We start from the raw sequence: 22310 nt of genomic DNA, 5'->3' as shown, positions 1-22310 counted from the left end.
TGATTTTATTTTTTCAGTTTTCTTGAGATGAGTGGCCTCACTATGTTGCCTAGGCTGGTTATGAACTCTTGAGTTCAGGTGATCCTCCTGTATCAGCTTCTTGAGTAGCTGGGGCTATACATATGTACCACTGTGCCCAGCTTCTAATAGGAATTTTAAAATTAATTGCTAGAGTTAAGATTATTTTCTAAGTTCAAATACAAAAAACTTCAATAGTTAACCTTGAAGTAAAGTTTCCTCTCTATTCCTTTTATTTTTTGGTACCGGGGATCGAACTCAGGTCCTTACGCTTGCACAATAGGCGGCGAAACCACTGAGCTAAATCCCCAACCCCAAGAAATGTTAGTCTTTTGAACAGTCTTTTTTTTTTTTTCTTTTTTGGTACCTGGAATCAAACTCTGGACCTTGCGCTTGTGAGGCAGACAGCAGAACCACTGAGGTAAATCCTCGGCCCCTCTCTATTCCTTTTTGTGCTCAGTACAGAGGGCCAGGGATTTAGCTCAGTGGCACTGCACCTGCCTCACAAGCAAAAGGTTGGCAGTTTGATCCCCGATACCAAAACAAAACAAAACAGAAAGCTGTACAGAAAAGCTGCCATACAAAAACCCAGGCCACTAGGCATAAGGGTTCACCACCAGGCGTCATGGTTCACACCTGTTATCCCAACACTTGAGAGGCTGAGGCAGGAGGATCGCTGCAAGTTTGAGGCCACCCTGGGCTAGTGATTTCAAAGCCAGCCTAATCTACACCCCAAGACCCTGTCTCAAAATAAAGAAAAAAAGAAAAAGCAGGCCTCTCAGACCTGCAATTTGGACAGCAGTTCTGACTTACTAAGGGGTAAGCAGAAGGGAGCACTTCCTTGGCACCAGTGCTTTGAAATAGGTGAAGTCCAAGAGCCTCAGCAGATAATGATCCCTCCTTACCATCCCAGGGAAGTGCACTGTCACAGGCCCTATCCCTCTGGGTTGGCGCACATGCATCCTGATTGCTAGAGGGCTGGCCCGAAACATACCTTTAGGCACATTTCCACCTTAACCAAATGCCCATTTCTAGTGAAGTCACCTCAGAGGAGAGGTTCAACTATACAGAACAGAGAGAAGATCACATACCCAGAATTATAGAATTATTTTTATGTTTAACATCCAGAGTTTATAATGTAAGGACCAGAGTTTTCTCCAAAACTCAGTTTTATAAATTCTCAATTGGCTTATGAGGCCAATAGGGATACTTCTTCTTGTCTAATGTGGTTTCTGGGAAGGCTTCATTCAAGTCCTCGATGGTCATTTGCTCAAATGGAATCATGTTCTTTATTTTCTCTAGCTGGAAAGAGTAGAAATGTGTTAGTAAAGGGGAATACCGCCACAGAGCTGGAAATCAAGAATCCAAGGCAGGTTACTGCCAATAAGTGAAAGATGTGTGGCCATGAGAAAGAGAGAAAACATATCATGGACAGAGGCCACCCCAGAGTTCATCCTTACCTGCTTCTCATATTCCACAATCCGGGACTTTGAGAGAGACACAAACTCAGCACAACTTTTCACCTTTAAGAGAAGAGAAAAATTCTGTTCTGAAATCAAGTTATGCCCAGACTCCAGGCTCCCAAGATATGAAGGCTCTTGAGCCTGCCCTGGCTTTCCTGCTGCCCTGACTACGGAGGAACTCTCACTTTAGGAAGCAAATCACAGCTTCTCCTGTCACCCACAAAGAAGTCCAGGTAGGAAAAGAGCTCACGACGCCCAGTCTCATAGGGGCTGCTCACTGAATGGTCAGGACAAGCCCTGTGACCACCAAGCCAGACATCTCTTTGGTGGAACCATCTAGGTTCCAACATTTGGCCTTCAGAGCTTTCAACCAAACAGGCATCCGAATACAGCTTGGGTAACTTTTCTACCTAATTCCAATTCCTTAATTGTTTTTAAGTTTGGTTGAGGTATAACTGCCATATGATAACATGAGCACTGTTTGATATACACATCCACCTGTGAAACCATCACCACCTTCAAAGTAGTGATCACATGTATCACTCCTCTCCCTGCCATCCCCAGGCAACTACTGTCACTATATATTAGTCTCTAGAGATTTATACAAATGTGGTTATATGGCATGTAGTCTTTTTCTTGTTGCTTTTTTTTTTTTGGTACCAGGGATCGAACTCAGGACCTTGCACTTTCAAGGCAGGCAGTGGAACCACTGAGCTAAATCCCCAGCCCCTTTGATGTTTCTTATAGTCAGCATAATTTTGGATTTATTAACAGGTGATTCCTTTCTATTACTGTTAACTCCTTAATTTGCACATTAATTCACTTTACCTTATCCTAGCTGCTAAGAAATACAAAACTGTCACTATTAAGAAAATTTTATTGTGCCAGCGATTTAGCTCAGTGGCACCATGCTTGTCTCACAAGCTCAAGGTCCTGATCCCTGGTACGGGGGGGGGGGGGGGGGTGTCATGGTGCATGTTTGTAATCCCAGTACTCAGGAGGCTGAGGCAGGAGAATCGCCGTAAGTTCAAGGCCAGCCTGGACTACATAGTCAATACAAGGCCAGCCTGAACTACTTAGCAAGACCCTGTCTCAAAAAACAAAACAAAAATTTAGAATCTATAAGAGCATCACTGGATTTAGAGATGGTGGCGGAAGGGAGGAGAAGGGAAGTAAAAAAAAGAATTAAGATGTGTTGTTACTCAGGAGGCTGAGGCAGGAGGATCACCATGAGTTTGATGCCAGCCTAAACTACATAGTGAGACTGTCTCAAAAAACCAAAAAAAGTGCTGGGGATTTAGCTCAGTGGTTTCGCCGCCTGCTGGGCAAGCACAAGGACCTGAGTTCAATCCCCGGTACTAAAAAAATAAAAAATAAAAACCAAAAACAAACAAAAAAGATGGGTCATGGACACGTACCAACTTACCATGATGAATGCAATCATTATGCACTACAAACACATACTAATAAAAATAAAAGTAATTTTTAAAAAAGGACCATCAACCACTTACATCTTCCTTTTCTTCAGCATCCACCAGGGCAGTATATTTATCCTCTGGCACAGGAATTTTCAGAGCATTAAACTACAAATATGGACAGTGAGTTGTTATCAGTACACCCAAGAGTTTAATGAAAGGGTTCGAAGCTGTTATTCTTTATAGGTCATATTAAAACACACTCTCCATCCCAAGAGGAAACTGCACTACTAAGGTTTCCTGTACCTCCAGTGTTATATAGTGGAAAGAATACTTTACTGGGAAGAGAAGCAGCCAGGTATGGTGGCACACACTTGTAATCCCAGGAGTCAGGAGGCTGAGGCAGGAGGAGTGCCATGAGTTTGAAGCCAGCCTGAACTACATAGTGAGACCTTGTCTCAAAACAGAGAAGCAAAAGGGTTTTATCAGCCCTTTCACTAACTCAGGACCTTGGATAATTCTTTATTACAATGAGCTTCAGTTTCTCACCTGAAAAAAACAAAAACAAAAGAACCAGCTGGACTCAGCACCTCACATTTTAAAGAATTCTGAAGAAATTCTGATTTTCTTCATTAACACTGTGTGGCACAAAGTAGGCCCTCCATAAGCATCTTCCAATGAACAGGCAAATTAACCTTTGATATTGAGACTTAATGTGTATCAAAGGCGGATGGGTAGATAAGAAATTACAACTGTAAGGGACAGGAAAAAAAGAGTAGAGAGAGGAAAACAGTAAAAGAGTAGAAAAGCTGATAGTCTGTACCAAAGAGAGACAGGTGGGAGGCTAACAGGGAACTCAGGAAGAGCGGGTCAGGAACTTCTGACAGTCCTCTGGCTCCCAGGAGAACGCCATATAGTATTGTTGCATGACAGCTGAATTTTCTGCACCTCGTCACTATTTAAATCTACCAATGCAAGGCCTTTGGCCACAGCTTTCCTAAACTTCCTTTGGGATCTAAGTGTTAAGGTTAACAACATCTTTCTTCCCCGGCTGTCACCTTGAATATATAATTATCCACCTTCTTGCTCTCCACCCACAAGACATTACAAGACTAATGCTTTAGCTATTTTAAGTCTCACCTTCTTTTCAAAGTCATCCACCAAGCCTGCCTTGGCCACATTGGCCTTGTAGAAAGCCCAGTCGATCTCTGGTGGTTTCTCAGACAAAGCAGCCAACCTGCTCACAGAGAAAAGCAAAAGTTAGGACTGTTCCATGAACAAGAGGAAATTCACACAGAAATTTCCCTATTCTTTATTTCTATGGCCTGGAGTGCCTTCGTGCTTTTCTTTTGTAGTGTCATCATGAAAATCAAAAAAACTAAAAAACCAAACTTTTGGGGCTGGGGATTTAGGTCAGTGGTTCTGGAGCCTGCCTTGCAAGTGCAAGGTCCCGAGTTCAATCTCTGGTACCAAAAAAAAAAAAAAAACACCAAACTTTTATTTGGAAAATGTGTAGGTTTCTTTATTTTTGGTCAGAAGATTATCAGAAATGCCTGTGTAATTCTAAAATATTGTTCTAGATTCAGTGGCAAGTCTAGGGATCCCTCAGAAACATACTGACCTGGAGCTGAGGGTCTCATTCCAGGACTTCAGAGAGTTAGCAATAGCCCTTTGGTTTGGGGGTATGATCTCCCCAAAAGCTACCCAGTCAATGGCTTTTAGAGCAAGTTTGCGCCCAGCCATCTTGGGATCCTGGAAAATAAAATAAGTCCAATAAAAACAGTGCTCTCCGAGTATCCCCTGAAGAAGGGCATTTAGCAACATACAAATCTTTAATAAAGAGATCACGCCAGCCATAGTGGTGCATGCCTATATTCCCAGCACGTGGGAAACAGAGGCAAGAGGATCGCTGAAAGTTTGAGGCCAGTATGGGCTACACAGTGAGTTCAAAAACAACCTGGGGCCGGGGATTTAGCTCAGTGGTTCTGCTGCCTGCCTCGCAAGCACAAGGTCCCGAGTTCGATCCCTGGTACCAAAAAAAAAAAAAAACCTGAACTACATGGTAAGACCCTCCCTGTCTCAAAAAAAAAAAGATCAGCACCCTTTGAGCACTTGGGAGGTCTATTTATCAACTAGAGGAATTATAATTACTGAGTCAGAAAAGGAGGATGGTTTAGCTACTCAAATTCAAGCTCTGTAACCTGTATTACAAATACAGTATATTCTTTCCTGCTAGATTGCCCTCTCTCCACACCCCAAATCCTTAAGTCCAGCTCTCTCCTTTTTCCTCTCCATGTTTGTTTGTTTTTTTAATCCTCTCCATATGTTTGTGGAAATATCCACCCAGATTGTTTTATTCACTGATTCTCCAAGTACACAGAACATGACACATAGTAAAATTTCAACAAGGTTTAAATAGAGCACACTGTGGGTGTTTCCTTATCTATAAACAGTATCAGCTCTGCTTAGCTCAGAAGGCCGCTGAATTTATCAAATGAAATTGTGCACATAACTTGTGGTATAGTTTTATACAAACTTAAGAGGCTGTCTATTCTCTCCTTAACAGATTGGTCATACACCTGAACCTTCTTACTCATGTATGATTATCTCTCACAGCACTGGCCCTGCATTTTAAGAGGCATTCAAAACATACCTTAACGAGAGAAGATTGGAAAGTGGTTGCAGCCTTTAAACCAAGACAAACTACGGGAAAAATAGTCAACTTTAAGTAAGATCAGGGTCAGATATTAGAAGACGTCAAAGTCAACTGTCTACAAGTTGTGGGTTCCAAGGGAGGACGCAACCTTCCTCAGGATCTTAAAAAAAAAGTTATCAAACACCTGTCCCTTCTTCCTTTCCTTCCCAGGGTCGATCGTTTGTCTCCGGCAGGGGAGGGGCGGGGTTAAAGCAGTTAACTTTTTTCTTTTTTTTTTTTTGTACCGGGGATCGAACTCGGGACCTTGCGCTTGCGAGGCAGGCAGCGAAACCACTGAGCTAAATCCCCGACCTAGAAGTCTTTTTTTTTTTTTTTTCCCGACCTAGAAGTCTTAAAGATCACTTTGCTTGTTGCTCAATTCCCAGAGCCTAAAACAGGTCATGCGCACAGGAAGTGCTCGATGAATATCTGTTCACCGGGTAAATGAGCCCCGCACTTGAGAAGCCCTGAACATTGCACACGCTGGAACTCTGGGACACTCTAGACAGGGGAGGACGCAGCCCTGCAACCTCCGACTCCCTCAGCAACTGTGTGTGTAACGTTCTCTGAGAACCCCAACTGCACTACCGAGATCGGTAGTGAGCGGACTGAACGAGACGGGGTTTGCGGCAGCACCTAAAACAGCAGCTGCCAGGTCACAGCCGGGCCCTGCGACCTCGAGCCCAGAAGAAGTGAGAAAGGGACTGCGAGGTAAACCGAGTCCGGCGTCCTCGGTGGGGGCGCAACAAAAGTCGGTGCAAGGTCTGCAAGACGTAGAGCAAGAGGAATTGACCCGGGCTCAGACTCCACGCTCCGAACCCCACTCACCTTCACCGACCCCGTGAAGCTCGATCCCCAGTGGCAAGTAACGGAAGTGGGTCACCGGAAGGGCCTGCCCTCAGCCAACCGCATAGCTCAGGGCTCGGGCTTTGCGTCACAGATAGGCCAATACAAACAGAGGCTACTTCCGGAAGTCCCGCCTCAGAGGGCGGGCACAGCGCCTGCGCTGTTGAGGTTCCTGCTAGTTGCGGGGGCTCCTGGCCTTCTCCCCCTCTTGTGGGCCGGCCCGGCTCTCCCTGCCGAGGAATGGGCCGGCCCGGCGGTGCGCGGGTAGCAGCAACGGCGGCGCCGGCTCAAAATGGCGGAGCTGCAGCTAGACCCGGCGATGGCGGGGTTGGGAGGGGGTGGCGGCAGTGGGCTGAGCGACGGCGGCGGCCTGGGTCGTGGGACCCTCAGCCCTCGCCCCGCTGTCCCCCTACCCCGCGGACACGGCCGCCAGCCCGCCGCCGTCGCGCAGCCACTGGAGCCAGGTCCCGGACCACCCGAGCGGGCTGGGGGCGGCGGCGCGGCCCGCTGGGTCCGGCTGAACGTGGGGGGCACCTACTTCGTGACCACCAGGCAGACCCTAGGCCGAGAGCCCAAGTCTTTCCTCTGCCGCCTCTGCTGCCAAGAGGACCCGGAGCTGGACTCGGACAAGGTGCGCCCCGCCCTCAGGCCTTTGGGTCCCCTAGTTCCTCCTAGGCTCGTCTTCCGAGTCCTGGGACGCGCTCCTCAGAGGCAGACTTCTCGGACTGGAACCACGTCGTCCCAGGCCCCCCAGGCTGGCCCAGGAAGCTTCAGAAAGCGCCCTTCCCCATTCTCCCCGTCCTCAGGCATCGCTTTGCGACCTCTGACCTAGCCCTGCGTTCTCGGGGACTTCTTGCGTACACTGTCTAATCCCTGAAAACCCACTCCACACCCCTCCCATATTCTCTGCGGCTCTCATCCCACCCTGCCTCTGAGATCTGCTTGAGTTTCCCCTGGCTCCCCTTCAACCCCCTATTGCCGTTGGGATATGTCTTCAGAACTGGATCAGAGTGAGCCAGGGAATCTTTGTAGCTTCTTCAGACTTCCTGTAAGACCCTTGTGTCGGGTTGGCTGAAGCCTGGGTCTGACAATGGCTTCCATCACTGCAAGGAATGCTTCTTGTGATGTCACTGCTTTCCTAAAATCCTGGTCCCAGACCTTGAATCTGGTAATGGTCGTTGCTTAGGTCCATATTTAAGATCAGGTCCATTTCTTGGGGGAAAAAAGTTGTATTTGGCAATCTAGGTTAACCAGTTAAGACTAAGGGAAAGTAGAAACCAAGGAATGCTATTGGGCAAGATGCATGGTTGCTAACCAGAGTTAAGAAGTGAGAAGATACCCTATTTTGAGTTTGAGCTATTTGAACTTTTTAAACTTTTTTTTTTTGCGGTACCAGGGATCAAACTCAGGACCTCACACTTGCAAGGCAGGGACAGTGCCACTGAGCTAAATCCCAGCCCCTGAACTTTTAAAACTTGTACAGGTTTCCCATAGTTCCCAACCTAAAGGCATTGACCACAGCTTATACCTAATCATATATCCCATATAGCAATCAGCTGATTACATTGCACAGATTGGGGTTACATAAACATTTGCTACTTCATCTACTAAACTCAAATTGATGGAAACCTTCCCAAACTTTAACAGGATTCCAAAATGCTTGCTTATAACATTATTTTTATATACCCTAAATCTTCCTTATGGCCATATAAGCCAGTTTCTTCTTGTTCCTTTTAGTGTAAAGAAGAGTAGGATTAAAGCTCTTCGGAGCCAAGTCCTGGCAGTACCATGCTTCCTCTGGCCACACAGCTAGGGTGTGTGAGATTATAGTTGGCAGTGACTTTGGCTTTGAGCTCAGGAGTGTTGCCAACTGAACAGAGGTTTTCTTAGAATTAGGAATGCGGTTTGGGACAGTGGAGAAGTCAGAATGTCCATTTCCAGCAAAGATTTGAATCATGAATCTTTGGATTTTTTTTTTTCCTCCCTTGTAACCAGTGTCCTACAAAAGAATCTTGGCAATTGGCCAAGCAAAGTTCAAACTAGTAAGTAAATGCCTAGAGGATGGGTGTGACTGCATCTGTGATGGCAACCTGAAATGATCCAAAGCAGAAGGTGCTTAGAGCTAGCCTTTCCAGTAGTTTTCAGTAAGCAAATGTCTAGCAAAACTTGTTCTCACTAAAATTTTTGTAGCTGATGGAATTCTAGCAAGAGGGGGCAAAACCCTCTCAATTTAAACATGTCCCTTAGCATAATGATACCCTTGTGCTTGGTTGGCAGGATGAGACAGGAGCCTATCTGATTGACAGAGACCCCACCTACTTTGGGCCTATCCTAAACTACCTCCGTCATGGGAAACTCATCATTACTAAGGAGTTGGCAGAAGAAGGTAACTGCACTGTTGGCACTGGACATTTCAAACTTCAGGTCACTTAAAGCTCTTTCATAGACTTGAGTTTTGAGATTTTCACTGGTCTGATGTTCTGGCGTAGTACAGGTTAATGAAAATCAGCAGAAAGTCTCCAGTTACCTAGTCTTGTCTGAGAGAGCCTGGTTGAAGAAAGCCCCACTGGTCTCTGTTAAGTTTTCTTAGTGAGAAGGAAAGTAGGTAGCTCATCTTTGCAAATAGCTTTAGGAGTTTTTTCTGACACAGAATTGTCACAATCCTTTTCAAACATTTATTTATATGCTGGCAGTGAATGTCTGTGGCCTGAAGCAGCACATCTCTAACATTCATTTATTTATATTTTCAGTTTTAGTTTGAACTTGCACCTGTAAAAAAATAATAAAGGCTTGACCTCATTTCTTTTTAAAACTCTGGTCTTATGCTTCCCTATAATTTTTGCTGCTGATCTAATTAATTCTCCAGCTCATTGTCAGATGTATTATTGGTTGTCTCATCTTTTCGGTTTGTAGGGCACTTGGATTTAAGTAGTCCTCTTTCAAAAAGCCTTGGCTTAGTCTCACAGGAGGCATTCAGTGAAAGATTGGGGCTCTTCCCTGAATCCAAGGCACCTTCATCTGAGTGCCTTAGCTTTGAATACGAAAGCTTGCAATGGCTGTGCTTGTTATTGTAGTGACTGCAAAGTAATTCTCTTTCAGCCATTAAAAAGAGAAATTGTGCTTGCTCTCACTGTCTTGCTCTCTTGAGGGGAGCATTTGGCCAACACTCCTTTTTTTTTTAATCCTTCTTTTAAAAACATGTTAAATTCATGTAAAAGTAATGAGAGGATATAAGCTCCATGCACCCTCCAAACAGCTTCAGCAGCTACAAGCTCATGGATAACCTTTTTTTGATGTTTAATAAAAAAACACTTTATTTTGAAATAATTCTAGACTTAGAGAAAAAGATAAAAATAGTCCAAGAAACTCCCTTTACCTAGATTTACCACTTCTTACCATTATTTTGTCATATTTACATTATCATTCATTGTCCCCCCACTTCTTCCATCTCTCCCTCTTTTTTCTTCTCTCTCATCCTTTCTTCTTCCTTTCCTCTCTCCTTCCCCTGTAGTTTCTATTTCTGAGCAGTTTGAGACTAGATTGAAGACTTCACCTCTTAATATTCTGTATGTCTTTTCTTAGAACAAGTATGTTACCCTACTATCAAAGTCAAGGAATTAAATATTGTTAGATATTTTTATCTGTAGCTTATATTCCAGTCTTGTAAGTTGGTTTTTGGGGATTTTTTTGTTTTTTGTTTTTTTGAGATAGGGTGTCACTATGTAGTCCAAGCTGGCCTTGAACTCACAGCAATCCTCCTCCCTCAACCTCCCGAGTGCTGGGATTGCAGGCGTTCACCACCACGCCTGGCTCAGTTCTAATAATGGCCATTTTAGCAAAATTTTTTCCTGGTACAGGACCACGCATGCCTTAGTTGTCGTAAGGCCTCTGATTTTTTAACATGAGACTCTTTCAGTGATTGCCTTCCTTGTTCTTCAAGTAATAAACATTCTGTTAAATTTGATCCATACAAATTTACACACATATACCTATCTTCCAGTCCTTTTTAGGGGAAAGTAGGTAAAAATTAGCAAGCACAGGAGGTGTCCTGTAGTTCAGAACTAGGTGACATATGGGGAAAGTGTCCTGCCACTAACGGGCAGGTGCCAGGAGGAAGTGGGTGGGGTGAAACAGTAAGCAGAGCAGGCCTGGCGCTTGACTCCTCTTGTTGGAAAAAAGGTCCTGGGTAGACCCTGAACAGCAAAGAGGTATTTCCTAAATTCCCTAGGCTAGATTTGTACCTGAAAAATGTAGTTTTTAGCAAGCCTCCTCTTGCTGTGTTTCTGGTGAGCTCACAAGTCTCTGACTGCAGTCTGGTCCTTGTCATAGGCGTGCTGGAAGAAGCAGAGTTTTACAACATCGCGTCTCTCGTGCGGCTGGTGAAGGAAAGGATACGAGACAATGAGAACAGAACTTCACAAGTAAGGTGTTCTGAACTGTTAGGGGAAACCACGTGACAGGTGTGATTTGAAAAGGATGCCTTTCCCCTGTGAACGGGAAGTCTGGGTGGAGCACTTCTGCTGGGCAGATGGTCCATGCGCAGCCAGAGTCGTTCAGAAGGAGGAAATGGAGAAGCAGAAATAACAACAGAACAACCCCGTATTATTCTGGAAGAGATTGCCATCGTCCACCATATGGCAGTGGGAGGAGTCCGGGCCACTCTAGATCCAAAGCCTGCTCTGTCTGACCTTCTGTCTCCCTCAACATGAAGCTCACACAAGGTCTCACTTCTGCCTGTTAGCTGCCTTTTATCAGGGCAGCCCCTTAACATGGGATCCTGCTCCTGAGAGCCATTTGAAAGCAGTTGTGAATCATGCTTCTGAGAGGACTGTATCAAGCCTCTCTTTTTATTGTGTCTGGATTTTGATGTTAACAGAATGTCCCACCTCACTTGACGGAAGGAGAGATGATAGGGCATACTTAGCTTGTTTTACATATTATTCATCATATGTTTGGATGGCCCCTGTCTTTAAGCCCTTAGAATTCTCTGAGTAACAGGAAAAGGTCCCTGCCCCCAAGAACATAGAAGACTAGTGGGAAAAAGAGGCCTTTCCTTTCCTGCATTTAAGAAAGAACAACTCCTAGCCAGTAAGAGTGGCCCATACCTGTAATCCCAGCACTCTGGGAGGCTGAGACAGGAAGATCCAGCCTGAGCAGTTTAGCAACTTAGCACGTCTCTGTCTCAAAAAAGGGGGAGGTGGGCTGGGGATGTAGCTCAATGCAAAGGCCCTGGGTTCAGTCCCTAGTACTGAAAGACTTCAGAGCTGCAGTAACTAAGGGCAGAGCTCTGCTCCCCTGCAGCCATCTGTCTCGTGGCACAGCTGCCTCCCACCAGGTTCTGGTGCTGGATGCTTCCTTCATTTTGTCAAAGCACAGGACTTTGTTGCCATTGAAAAGAAGGCAATAAGGACCCAAGTTTGATCCCCGGTACCAGAAAAAAAAAAGAAAAGAAGGCAATAGTTTCTCTTTAGAAGTGAAAAATAGTGCCTTGCTCTTTCATATAGCAGTGTGTATCGGCTCTGAATGGAATATGTGGTTAAAAAACTAACACCAATGATAAAAAATGAGGCCTTCTATCCATGTTAGCTTCTTGCAAAGGTAGAAAGGGGACTTATTCTATAGCCAGGCATGATGGCACACACCTGTAATCCCAGGCAGGAGGGTTGCTGCTAGTTCAAGGGCAGCCTGAACTACATAGCAAGACCCTGTCTCAAAAAACCAAAAAAGAAAGAAAGAAAGACAGACTGACTGACTTATTCTGGCTGGCTGCTAAAAGGCTCCTAGTTAAGGTTCAAAGATGAACTTGTAGATTGTGAAACATGATCTACGGTAGGGTCACCAGTCTTTGCAGTTTTATATTTCATGGCATCTTTCACTGTTATAGATGTTAAATATCTTAGATATTTTGGAAATGTTTTATCTTTAATTTTCCACTTTCTTTAAAAAAAAAAAAAAAAACTTAAAGGCCGGGAATTTAGCTCAGTGGTACCACTCCTGCCTCATAAGTGCAAGGTCATGAGTTCAGTCCCCAGTACTAAAAAATACCAAAAAAAAAACTTGATAGAGTAGTAGAAATTTTGATGCTATGTAATTTGAAACCGTTCAGATCATGGTACCTGAACATTCTCTCTTCTTTGCCATCAGCTGATTCCTTGAGAGCAATATAATATTTCCATTTGACGAAAGCAATTAAGTTAATTAGTCCCCCAGATTCTGAAGGCTTGTGGAGTTATACCCAGCTGGAAGCTTTCTGTTCTAGGAATGTTGAGACCTTTTTGATGTTCATTGATCTTTCCATCTGTCTCTTATTGTGGAACTCTGTGAAATGGATTTGATGTTCAAAGACACCCTCTTTTGCCCTTGTTCCACATGGTTCTAAGATGAAGTTGGCTGTATGTGGATTTCCAGGTACTGTCTCCTTAAGCAAAGCCCAAGATGTAGATCTTAACCCAGCTTTATTGTCATGGCCTCTTATCTCTTAGTGGTTGTCATCATACTAACTACTTTGCTGTCTCTGATTGTTTTTTAGACAGAGTCTTGCTATATATATATAGCTCATGCTGTCCTTGAACTCACTGTGTAGCCCAGGATGGCCTTGAATTCAGGGCAATCCTCCTGCCTCAGCTTCCCAAGTGCTGGGATTACGGGCATGCACAACCTCCCTCAGCCTCTAATAACCTTTTTTTTTTCTTTGGTACCAGGGATGGAACTCAGGATCTTGCACTTGCCAGGCAAGCACAGCACTACTGAGCTAAATCTCCACCCCTAAGAATCATATTCTTATAGGTGATTAATCTTAGTGCTTTTCCAAGTACTGATGGTTTACTTTGGAGGAGTAAAAAAAGAGGCATTAGGGCTGGGGATTTAGCTCAGTGGTTCCACCGCCTGCCCCTCAAGCTCAAGGACCTGAGTTTGATCCCCAGTACCTCCCCGCAAAAAAGGCATTATCATACATTTAAATACCTGGAACTTTGACAACTATGGTCAGTATCACAGATCTTTTGTGAGCTCTAAGTTGTATAATAAAAAACATCTGGTTGTTTCTAAGTTATGTGACTAGAACCAATTGAAATTTTTGGAGAATTTGTCCTATATTTTATAAGGGAGAAAATTTTTTAGTCTTACTACCTTGGTAATGATAGCTATATAGTACTCTTTTTTGTTTTTTGTTTTTACAGCACTGGGGATGGAACCCAAGCCCTCCAAGCCTCAAACACTCATGGCCTCAAAAGGCACTCTTTTTTTTTGTTTGGTACCAGGGATGGAACTCAGGACCTTGTGCTTACGAGGCAGGCAGTGGCACCACTGAGCTAAATCCCTGGCCCAAAAGGCACTCTTATTACTCAGAAAGTTTCAGGCATTTGGGAGCTCTGCCAAGAATGCAGACAAAAAACAAATACTTACTTTTTATTATAACATATTTCTGACACAGGAATGCTCCTGTTCAATACTGAAACACTTGCAGGTAGTGTCAGAGAGGGTAAAAATAACTTGAACATTATGAGATTCCAATTTAATATCTCAATATGTTGTTAATGTAATGTTCCTGTAATCACTTCTGCCAGTCTGAATAAACCAAAATGTGCTATACATTTTTAGCATATACATCACATATAAATCACTTCAGGAAAAAATGTGGCTTTCTTGTGCAAAGTAATTGAGGAAATGGATGAAATGTCTGGCTTGTCACATGGTTCCTCACATAGTGCACCCCTCTGAAGTTGAGAATTATTTTATCCACTGATCCACATTCTTGGATCTTTTTTTTTCCTTTCTTCTCTTGGATTTTTTTTTTTTTTTTTGAGACAGGATCTTGCTATGAAGTTCAGGATGACCTTAAACTTACTGTGTAGCCGAGGCTGGCCTCAACCTCAAGCTGATCCTCCTGCCTCAGCCTCCTGAGTGCTGAGATCACAGCTGTGCATCACCACACCCGCCCCCCTTGGATAATTTTTAGTGGGAAACCACAGTGCTGCTTGAGAAGGGGCCAGTGGGGGTGGTGGAGCCCCGGGGCTGCTGCACCTGTCACCTCCCTGCTGCTGCTCTTCTCAGTCTCCCTGATTGTTGCAGGGTCCTGTGAAGCATGTGTACAGAGTGCTGCAGTGTCAGGAGGAAGAGCTCACACAGATGGTCTCCACCATGTCCGACGGCTGGAAATTTGAACAGGTATGTTTCTCAAAAAGCAGAACCCGGGGCCTAGTCTCAGGATCCTAAGTCCTTGAACAGTCACCAGCCAGCCAGCTTATAGCCCTGGAAAGCGGGGAGGGGGCTGAGTTCGATCTATTTCCAAATCATGGGGAAAGAAAGCTACTCAGTGCATACTGTGTGCCCAGTAGTAGGTGGTGGGTAGGGGAGAGTGAGGAGAACCACATCTCCCAGCCTGCCATCCAGAGTCTGAACGCAGTGCCCAGGGCAGCCACCAGCTTGGCTAGGCTTGAAGAGCTTCACTTTGGTTTTCAAAAGTGTTCTGTGGACATGTTCTGCAGTGAGTCCCTGAAAAAGACTAGGATTCACCATCCAGCCTTTCATCTCACAGGGTCAGAAGGCAACAATTCTGAGTCTGCATTATCTGCTGTAACTGCCTGGTGACTAGATACACTGTGAAGATTCAATGTGAAAAGTGTGGCTTGGTCAGCTGGCATCCTCTCCATCTCAGTTCTTTTAGTTTTGTGCTTAAGCTTAAGACCAAAACAAAGCTACCCCGAGTCCCAATTTTCTTCCATTAGATGGCACAATTGTTGGCACATGGGAAGGCCGGGGGTGATAGAGGGAACCTGGTTTTATGTGGAGCATTGCATATTCTTGCATACAGTTGAAGAGGCCAACTGAGCCAGCAGGAGAAGCTCACCTTCTATGTAAAGTTATAGTTTGTGTTAATGGAGCAGCTTACAGATCGCATTCAAAGCTGCCTCGGTTCCCAGAACCAGTGCTGGATCATTCCTCACCCTTTTCTTCCACAACAGAATCGGTCCTGCCTGTGTGCCATCTGGTTCTCCTTCATATGTGGGTGGCAGAATGTGCCCAGGGTTTATTGTCCTCTATCCCAGAAGGATTCTTCCCTGATGGAGTCTTAAGCAAAGAATATTACTTGTTTTTTATTTTTTTATGAGTATTCTTTGTAAAACCAGTGGATAATTTCTTTTGTTGCTGTCTCATTTTGTTAATGTCCTATGGGAGTCCGAGGTCTGTTCTGGTTGCCTCTGATACAGATGAGAAAGTTGGGCCTGGGGGGCTGAGGGCCCCCCTCCCCAGGGAGCCAGCTGGGGTCTCCCAACCTGAGGCCTTGCATGCTTTTGAGGACAGCCTCACGCCCGGCTCAGCTTCTCCCTCTCTGCCTGTTTCCTATTTAGAATTAGTACTGACCTCAGTTCTCCAACAAGGTTCAAAGTGCCAGCAGCAGACAGCTCTTAATAGCTATCCAGTGCTTTTCTTGGTGCGCTCCAGGTCCTTCTGTGTGGCAGTCTGCTGTTTAGGAGCCCTGCTCACAGGTGCACCAGTGCTATGTTTTGGCTGGACAAGTGTCCATTTCCATGTGCAGAAACATTTTGTAGTACTCAAATGTGACAGAGGGAGAGCGATCGGACAAGTGCTTGAGCGAGAGGACAGTGGTGGGACTCAGACTTCTTAGGGAACCCTCGCTTACGATGCTCTGATGCGAAAGTGAGATCCAGCTGTCCTTCAGGACCTTGATGGTCCCCAAAAATATGAATTCCAGACAGGAGGAAGGTGTGGTTTGTGTGGCACTTGAGATTTGAAGGTTGGTACTTGTATGGTCACCATCTTTTTGTTTTGCCAGCTAATCAGCATTGGATCCTCCTATAACTATGGAAATGAGGACCAGGCTGAATTTCTCTGTGTCGTCTCCAGAGAATTAAATAATTCTACCAACGGCATTGTCATAGAGCCAAGTGAAAAGGCCAAGGTAAGAAAACTGATTTGGCTGGGTGTAGTGGCACGCATCTGTAATCCCAGTATTTGGGAAGCTGAGGCAGTAGGATCGCCGTGAGTTCAAGGCTAGCTCGGGCTACATAGTTCATGGCCAGCCTGAACTGCATCTCGAGACCCTGTCTCAGGAAAAAAAAAAAAAAGCCAAAAGAAACTGCTTTGCTGGCTTACACTCTGGTTCATTTGTGTTCAGGCCCCTGCAGCTCCACCCCAACTGCTGCCCTTCTCCCTTCCTCATCTAGCTGTGTGGTATTCCACCTTGCAAGGTTTTGAGGGTTTGTTTTTTTTGGTACCAGGGATCGAACTCAAGAAACCACTGAGCTAAATCCCTGGTCCTACCTTGTGTTTTTTAAATCAAGATTTAGGAGGGGCCGGGGATTTAGCTCAGTGGTTTCGCCACCTGCTGCTCAAGCGCAAGGACCAGAGTTCGATCCCTGGTACCAAAAAAAAAAAAAATTTAGGGAAAAATGACAGGGCTTTTTGGTTGAGAAACATGAGCATGAAAAAGGCGGTTTGTCCAGCCTCTGTTGACTTGGTTAAAAGAGCTGAGCTGAGAGTGTAGCCCAGTGGTGCAGTGCTTGTCTAGTATGTGTGAAGCCTTGAGTTCAATCTCCAATACCCCTGAACCACACACTTACCTCCTTTCCTTCCACACACACATGTGCAACATACACACTTCTGAATCACCAGGGCGTGACGCTGGTGGTCCATTTCCTTTAGCATGGGAAGACTCTCGTCCAACAGCAAACAGGTTTCTATAGCTCAGTGCCCGGTGTGGGTGAGGCTGTTTTGAAATCAGTTTTGTTGTTTTGTTTTGTTTTGTTTTCTTGAGACGGTCTCACTATGTATTACAGGCCTGCCTTGAATGCAACTCAGTACCCTAGGCTGGCCTTGAACTTAAGATGATCCTCTCGATTCAGCCTCCAGAGTTCTAGGATTACAAGGATGTGCCACCATGCCTGGCTTGAAATCAATTTTTAATCATTTTTTGTGATTGATTTCTAACTCAGTTCCACGGTAATTAGATAGTATATTCTGATTTAAATATTTTTCCCAGTACTGGGAATTAAACCCAGGGCCTTTGCACTGAGCTGTATCCCCAGTCCTTTTTTTTTTTATACCGGGGATCAAACTCGGGGCCTTGTGCTTGCGCAGCAGGTAGCAAAACCACTGAGCTAAATCCCCAGCCGCCCCAGTCCTTTTCTTAACTTTCTATTTAAAGACAGTCTCCCTAAGTCACTCCCTAAGTTTCTTGTGCTGAGCTCAGACATGCAGTCCTCCTGCTTCAGCCTCCAGTAGTGCTGGGATCACAGGCATGCACCACCACTCCTGGCTTTTTTTGTGGAGAGGGGGGATCAAAACCAAGGTCTTCTGCATGCTCAGCACATGCTATACCACTGAGCTGCACCCCCATCCCCTGTCTTTCCCTCGGCGTCTGCTCAGAAGTCTCAGGCTCCTCCCTTGTCTTCCACTTTCAGATTCTTCAGGAGAGAGGATCTCGAATGTAAGCTGAGAGTCTGAAATTCCAGAGTGCTGAAGTCAGGAGAGGGATCCAGCAGAGCAGCTCTGTGAAGTCTTGCACCTGTACAGTAACTGAGCTACTGCAAAGCAAAGCTGAGCCTGGTCCCCGGTGAGGACGTGTTCTGGTCAAAACCAAAGGAACCCCACCCCTCCCCTGGGATCCCAAGGACAGATGCACCTCTGGCTGCAGACCCCCTTTTCAGAAGCCTGCTTTTGTCTTCTTAGCCAATGTTCTGACAGATTTTGATGATAGCAGCTGGGCTGGGTCCCCAGATGGAGGCTTTTGGGGACCTTGGAGAAGGGAAGGATGGCCTGGCTCCTTGAAAATGGCCTAGATGTCAAGGCAGCTGGAGAGGAAGGAGGACTGTCCTGAGCTGTGCCCTGGTCTCATGTGCGTGTGCCATCTTGGACATTGGCAGCTGCTTATGACCCCTCTATCCCTCCTGCTAGTCACCCTCCAAGGAGTGCGGAGATGCAGTCGGTTCTACCTTCCGTGTGTCAAACTGAAGTTTGGGACAGGAGAAGTCACCAGAGGACGCATACTGCTATGCACAGAGCCTCTATGAAAGGGAGGATTTCGCGACGGTGGATGGTGGTGGGCACTGCTCTCATCTTGGGCGCTGTGGTACTCCCACCCGCAGCTTTGCTGTGCACCGTGAGGCCTGCCTTGTTCCCAGGAAGGGGTTTGAGACAGGTGTGCCACATCAGACAGAGGAGTGCCATGTGATTGGTAACTGCTGTTGCAGCCTTTTCTTACCCCGTTGACCTGTTTTCCTTCCCTGGCCTTTTAACTGGACCAAAGATAAAGGACTTTGTGGACCCTCCGATGGCTTGGTGTGAGAAAGGCTGTTTCTTTGGAAGTTGCTAAATATGTGCAGTTGCCATATATAAAAGTGGTATTGTTTCTGTGATTGTCTCTTGCAGATGTCCTGAGTGAATGTACCATTTGTGTCTCTCCTTGATTTCTAACTTTAGTAAACCTGCCCCACAGCACTTCAGGTGACTGTGCACTGTCTCCAGTAGTGTGTGTGTTGACTGCAGTCGGGACCTCCATAGTCTCTTAATACCATCCCTTCCCCCTGTGACTTTTTCCTGGGAGTGTCATGTTGGCGAGGACCAAGTACTTATCTGATCAGGGTGCCTGCAGTTCTCCTCTGGGCCTTTGAGTCTCTGAGCAGTCGTGAAAGGCAGAGGGGCTGGAGCACCTTTCGTTTTTCCTGGACAATTTTCAGTAGCATGGGACATGGTAGAGACAGGGAAGGTACCTCTGGGGAACACATTGCCCAAAAACCACCTCGGGCCAGGCACTACAGGGCACTTTTAAAGCCAAGCTCTGACTGGGCTGCTCATTTTGGATCAAGGGTAGTGATTTCCAGAAGAACTGGACTCTACCAGTTACCTTTTGAGCATGTAACCTGACTGAGTCCAGGTGGCTTACCTTTTCTCCAGGACTTTCACTCTTTCCCTCTTTCTGTCTGTAGCATACATAGAACTGTGTGTCCAGGGCTCCTGCAGCACCTGCATATGGAGGCCATTGGAAATGTACATGTTGACACCTCAGAAGTCTGGGTGTGCCTGGTGTTTTTTACAGCTGTAACATGTTAGGTGAACTTCTATTTACAGGAAGGGCAGTCACTCCTCCCATAGGGTCATAGGCATCTATCCTGTCATGTCTTTCACACAAAAAGATTTGGATGTAGTCAAGAAAAAGCAGAGATAGCAGGAATTATGGCTGTGCCCAGCATAGGACAGAGGACATTGGGAGAGGGAGCTTTGGCTAAATGGAGTGTCATCGTTCTCAGAGAAGCACTTCATGTGGGGCCTTGTGCCCACTTGTGTCCTGCTTCCCAGAGCATCCCTGATGATCAGTGCTGAGCAGGGGTCCAGGCGGAGCTGATGCCCTGGCCCCAGCCTCAGCTTTAGCACCAAGCTCAGCGAGAAGGAGTAGGGGCTAGACCTTGGGCTAGTACCTCATGAATGCAGTGTTAGCTTCATTGAACTTTCCAGACCCCCACAGCTCATCAACAAAACATTGCCTTTGAACCCCAAGCCAAGTGCTCTGGGAAACAGGCATACTCTGCCTCCTAGAAGTTCCTGCTGAAGGTCCCTCTTCTCTGCAGCTCTGTGCTCCAGGAGTCAGATGGAGGTTCATTTTTCAGGTTTGTGGGAAGTAGTTTTGTTTTCCGAGTTTGTAGATTTTATTTGAATATTGATTCAAAGAAATAAACAGTAGGGAGTTTGAATAGTGACTTATACTTGGATATTAAAGTTTTTAAATTACCTTAATTATTGTAAAGCAATTATGAAAATACTTTCAGTGGCCTCAGGAGTAGAGTCAGAATTGTCCAAACACCCAGGGGCTGCAAACACAGAGGACCTCAAATGAATTTGTTCAGCAAGTTCCAAGAGCCGCACCACCCCAAAGACTATGCAGATAGTGGGGAGTACTGGAGGGAATTCCTCTTCCTGACAAAATCAACCCCTGATGCCAAATATGGACAAACCCAGAACAGCTGCCTGGTCTGTTTAGAGCAGGGCCGATGTGCATTGAAAGGGAAGGTCTTTGCTGCAAGGTACTTTACCTGAGCCCTTGTGATCCATGCCAGTGTTCTTGCTTGACAGCGTTCTCCCCTGGGGCGTCTGGCTGTCACTGCAGAGGGAGATCTGCCCTCCCTCCCGTTGGTTTAGGGGTGTAATGTGACCAGTGACCTACACTCCCTGGCCCACCAGGACTGCCATGTGGGGCGTGTCTCTGCTGCAGGTCTGGGCCACCATCCAGAGTGCTGAGCCAGCACCGCCTCTGTCTGTTCTGCAGAACCTGGTCCTTTTCCTGGGTGTGAGGTGGGGCCAGCCTCCTCTGGAGTGACTTACTTTCTGCACAATCATAATTTCATAATTGCTGTTCGGTATCAGCAAGGCGTGGGCTGGAAGCAACAGAGATGCTGCATAGGGCTGTAGGGACACCCACACCCGCCAGCATGGCCTTTGATCCAGACCTTTGGGACCGTAGCTGTCACTGGTGGGTACCCTTTGTTATTGTTCATGTGTCTGAACAAAGTCGCAAATGCTATGACTTTTTCGGGGGGGAGTCAATAAAGCTATGAAACAGATGTCTTGAGTCTTGGATCTCAAGTATATTAACCATCACTGCCACTTCCCGTTGATGATTCTCAAGCGGATCTCAGGAGATGGGCTCCCTGCCCCATCCTCCAGGGCAGCTTGCAGAGTTATCATTGTGCTGCTAAAGCTGCCTGAGGGTATTGGGCCTTCTGGCTCCCTTTCCCTTCCTGAATCTGAAAGGCCTCAGAGGATGCTGAGGAACAGAAGGTGGGGACAGATGGGCTGCCAAACTGGAAGGACAAGGGGAGGAGCATGTGCTGGTCTGGAGGAGAATGAAGTCTTCCTGGAAATGAGAAGTGACAAGCTGTCCATTTTCTCTGCAAAAAAGAGGGAAGAAAAAACACAGTAAACAACCAAAGCAAGTATTCACCACTCAGCACCAGGCAAGGGTAGAGCCTTAAGGCCTTAGGTCAGTGATGGCAAACCTTTTAGAGAACAGTGCCCAACTACAACCCCAAGCCCACTAATTATCAAAAAGTGCCAACACTGCAATTAAACCTGAATACTGAGGTTTTAGCTTAGAAAAAACAGTTATCCAATGCTTGGCTACTGAGGTGTCTTGGCTTGGGTGCCAACAGAAGGCCCTGCTTGCCCACTGCAGCATGCATGCCATAGGTTTGCCACCGCTGCCTTAGATGACACCTTCCAGCACAAGGCTGATGGCTGGGAAGATGAGATGCCCACACAGCCCGTGTCAGTCAGGATCCACTCAGGAGGCAGACACAGCACCTAGTGACCTGGGGTGGGGCAGAAGGAGGGCCGCAGGGACTGAGCCACTGCAGCTGTGGGGATTGGAGGTGCAGTTACTGCTTCCAGGGTAGGAACAATGGGAAGAGGCCAGTTTGTAAAATTGCAGCGTAGGAGGAGGACCCGCAGAGCGGGAGATGGCAGTGGGTTGGTGCTGCTGTCTGACGACTGTGGCTGCTCTGAGGACTGGAAAAGCTGTAAGGAAGGAACATTCCTACCAGAACCAGCCGTTGCTGCCACAGTACAGCAGAGCTGCAGTGGTTTCATGGTAAAGTTTTCCTCTAGCCTTGCCTTATTCTCACTCTCAGTGCTGCTGGAGCAGCTGGGAAAGGAGAAGCATCCTTTGCAGAGTCCCAGGCCCTGCAGCAGAGTATGGAGGTGGGGTTTGGGGCTGAGAGATGACAATATCAGAACCAGCTCAGCCCATCTGTAGGGAAACAGCTCATGTATGCTTGGGTCTACATATACTTGAACTTCCACACAATGAATAAGAAATAAATTTATGGGCCAGGGATTTAGCTCAGTGGTTTCGCCGCCTGC

General features: G+C 46.1%; 2 protein-coding genes across 4 annotated transcripts; one reads left to right on the top strand and one right to left on the bottom strand.

Annotated features, from left to right (window-relative positions):
- Positions 1-1115: 1115 nt before the first annotated feature.
- Atp5pd (ATP synthase peripheral stalk subunit d) lies at positions 1116-6555 on the bottom strand. Of its 3 annotated transcripts, none has more exons than XM_004860630.4 (6): positions 6420-6549; positions 4518-4648; positions 4037-4133; positions 2993-3064; positions 1479-1541; positions 1116-1320 (listed from the first exon to the last, which is right to left on the bottom strand). In XM_004860630.4, exons 2-6 carry the CDS (start codon positions 4637-4639, stop codon positions 1189-1191), a joined length of 486 nt encoding a protein of 161 aa, XP_004860687.2. In that variant the 5' UTR covers positions 4640-4648; positions 6420-6549; the 3' UTR covers positions 1116-1188. The 3 variants fall into 3 exon arrangements, with proteins under 3 accessions (XP_004860687.2, XP_087064643.1, XP_004860689.2); XM_087208517.1 differs by having other exon boundaries at positions 6228-6426; XM_004860632.4 differs by lacking the exon at positions 2993-3064 and having other exon boundaries at positions 6420-6555.
- A 37-nt stretch (positions 6556-6592) lies between these two features.
- Kctd2 (potassium channel tetramerization domain containing 2) lies at positions 6593-21013 on the top strand. Its single transcript, XM_004860628.3, has 6 exons — positions 6593-7068; positions 8715-8823; positions 10767-10858; positions 14508-14603; positions 16234-16359; positions 17861-21013. The coding sequence occupies exons 1-6, from the start codon at positions 6730-6732 to the stop codon at positions 17888-17890; spliced, it is 792 nt and encodes a 263-aa protein (XP_004860685.1). The 5' UTR covers positions 6593-6729; the 3' UTR covers positions 17891-21013.
- The last annotated feature ends 1297 nt before the right edge of the window (positions 21014-22310 follow it).

This window comes from Heterocephalus glaber, unplaced genomic scaffold, assembly GCF_053883595.1.
Source record: "Heterocephalus glaber isolate CG9 unplaced genomic scaffold, H.glaber_assembly_v1.0 deba00000937, whole genome shotgun sequence".
NCBI lineage: Eukaryota > Metazoa > Chordata > Mammalia > Rodentia > Bathyergidae > Heterocephalus > Heterocephalus glaber.
The sequence above is the reverse complement of the archived record's forward strand: the minus strand, read 5'-3'. Positions and strand labels throughout refer to the sequence as shown.

Coding starts and splice junctions, on each gene's coding strand:
- Atp5pd (XM_004860630.4), bottom strand. CDS start 4,639: ATGGCTGGGCGCAAACTTGCTCTAAAAGCCATTGACTGGGTAGCTTTT. Junction 4,134..4,517: donor AATGAGACCCTCAGCTCCAG/GTCAGTATGTTT, acceptor CTCTGTGAGCAG/GTTGGCTGCTTTGTCTGAGA. Junction 1,321..1,478: donor TTGTGGAATATGAGAAGCAG/GTAAGGATGAAC, acceptor TACTCTTTCCAG/CTAGAGAAAATAAAGAACAT.
- Kctd2 (XM_004860628.3), top strand. CDS start 6,730: ATGGCGGAGCTGCAGCTAGACCCGGCGATGGCGGGGTTGGGAGGGGGT. Junction 7,069..8,714: donor CGGAGCTGGACTCGGACAAG/GTGCGCCCCGCC, acceptor CTTGGTTGGCAG/GATGAGACAGGAGCCTATCT. Junction 10,859..14,507: donor ATGAGAACAGAACTTCACAA/GTAAGGTGTTCT, acceptor TGATTGTTGCAG/GGTCCTGTGAAGCATGTGTA.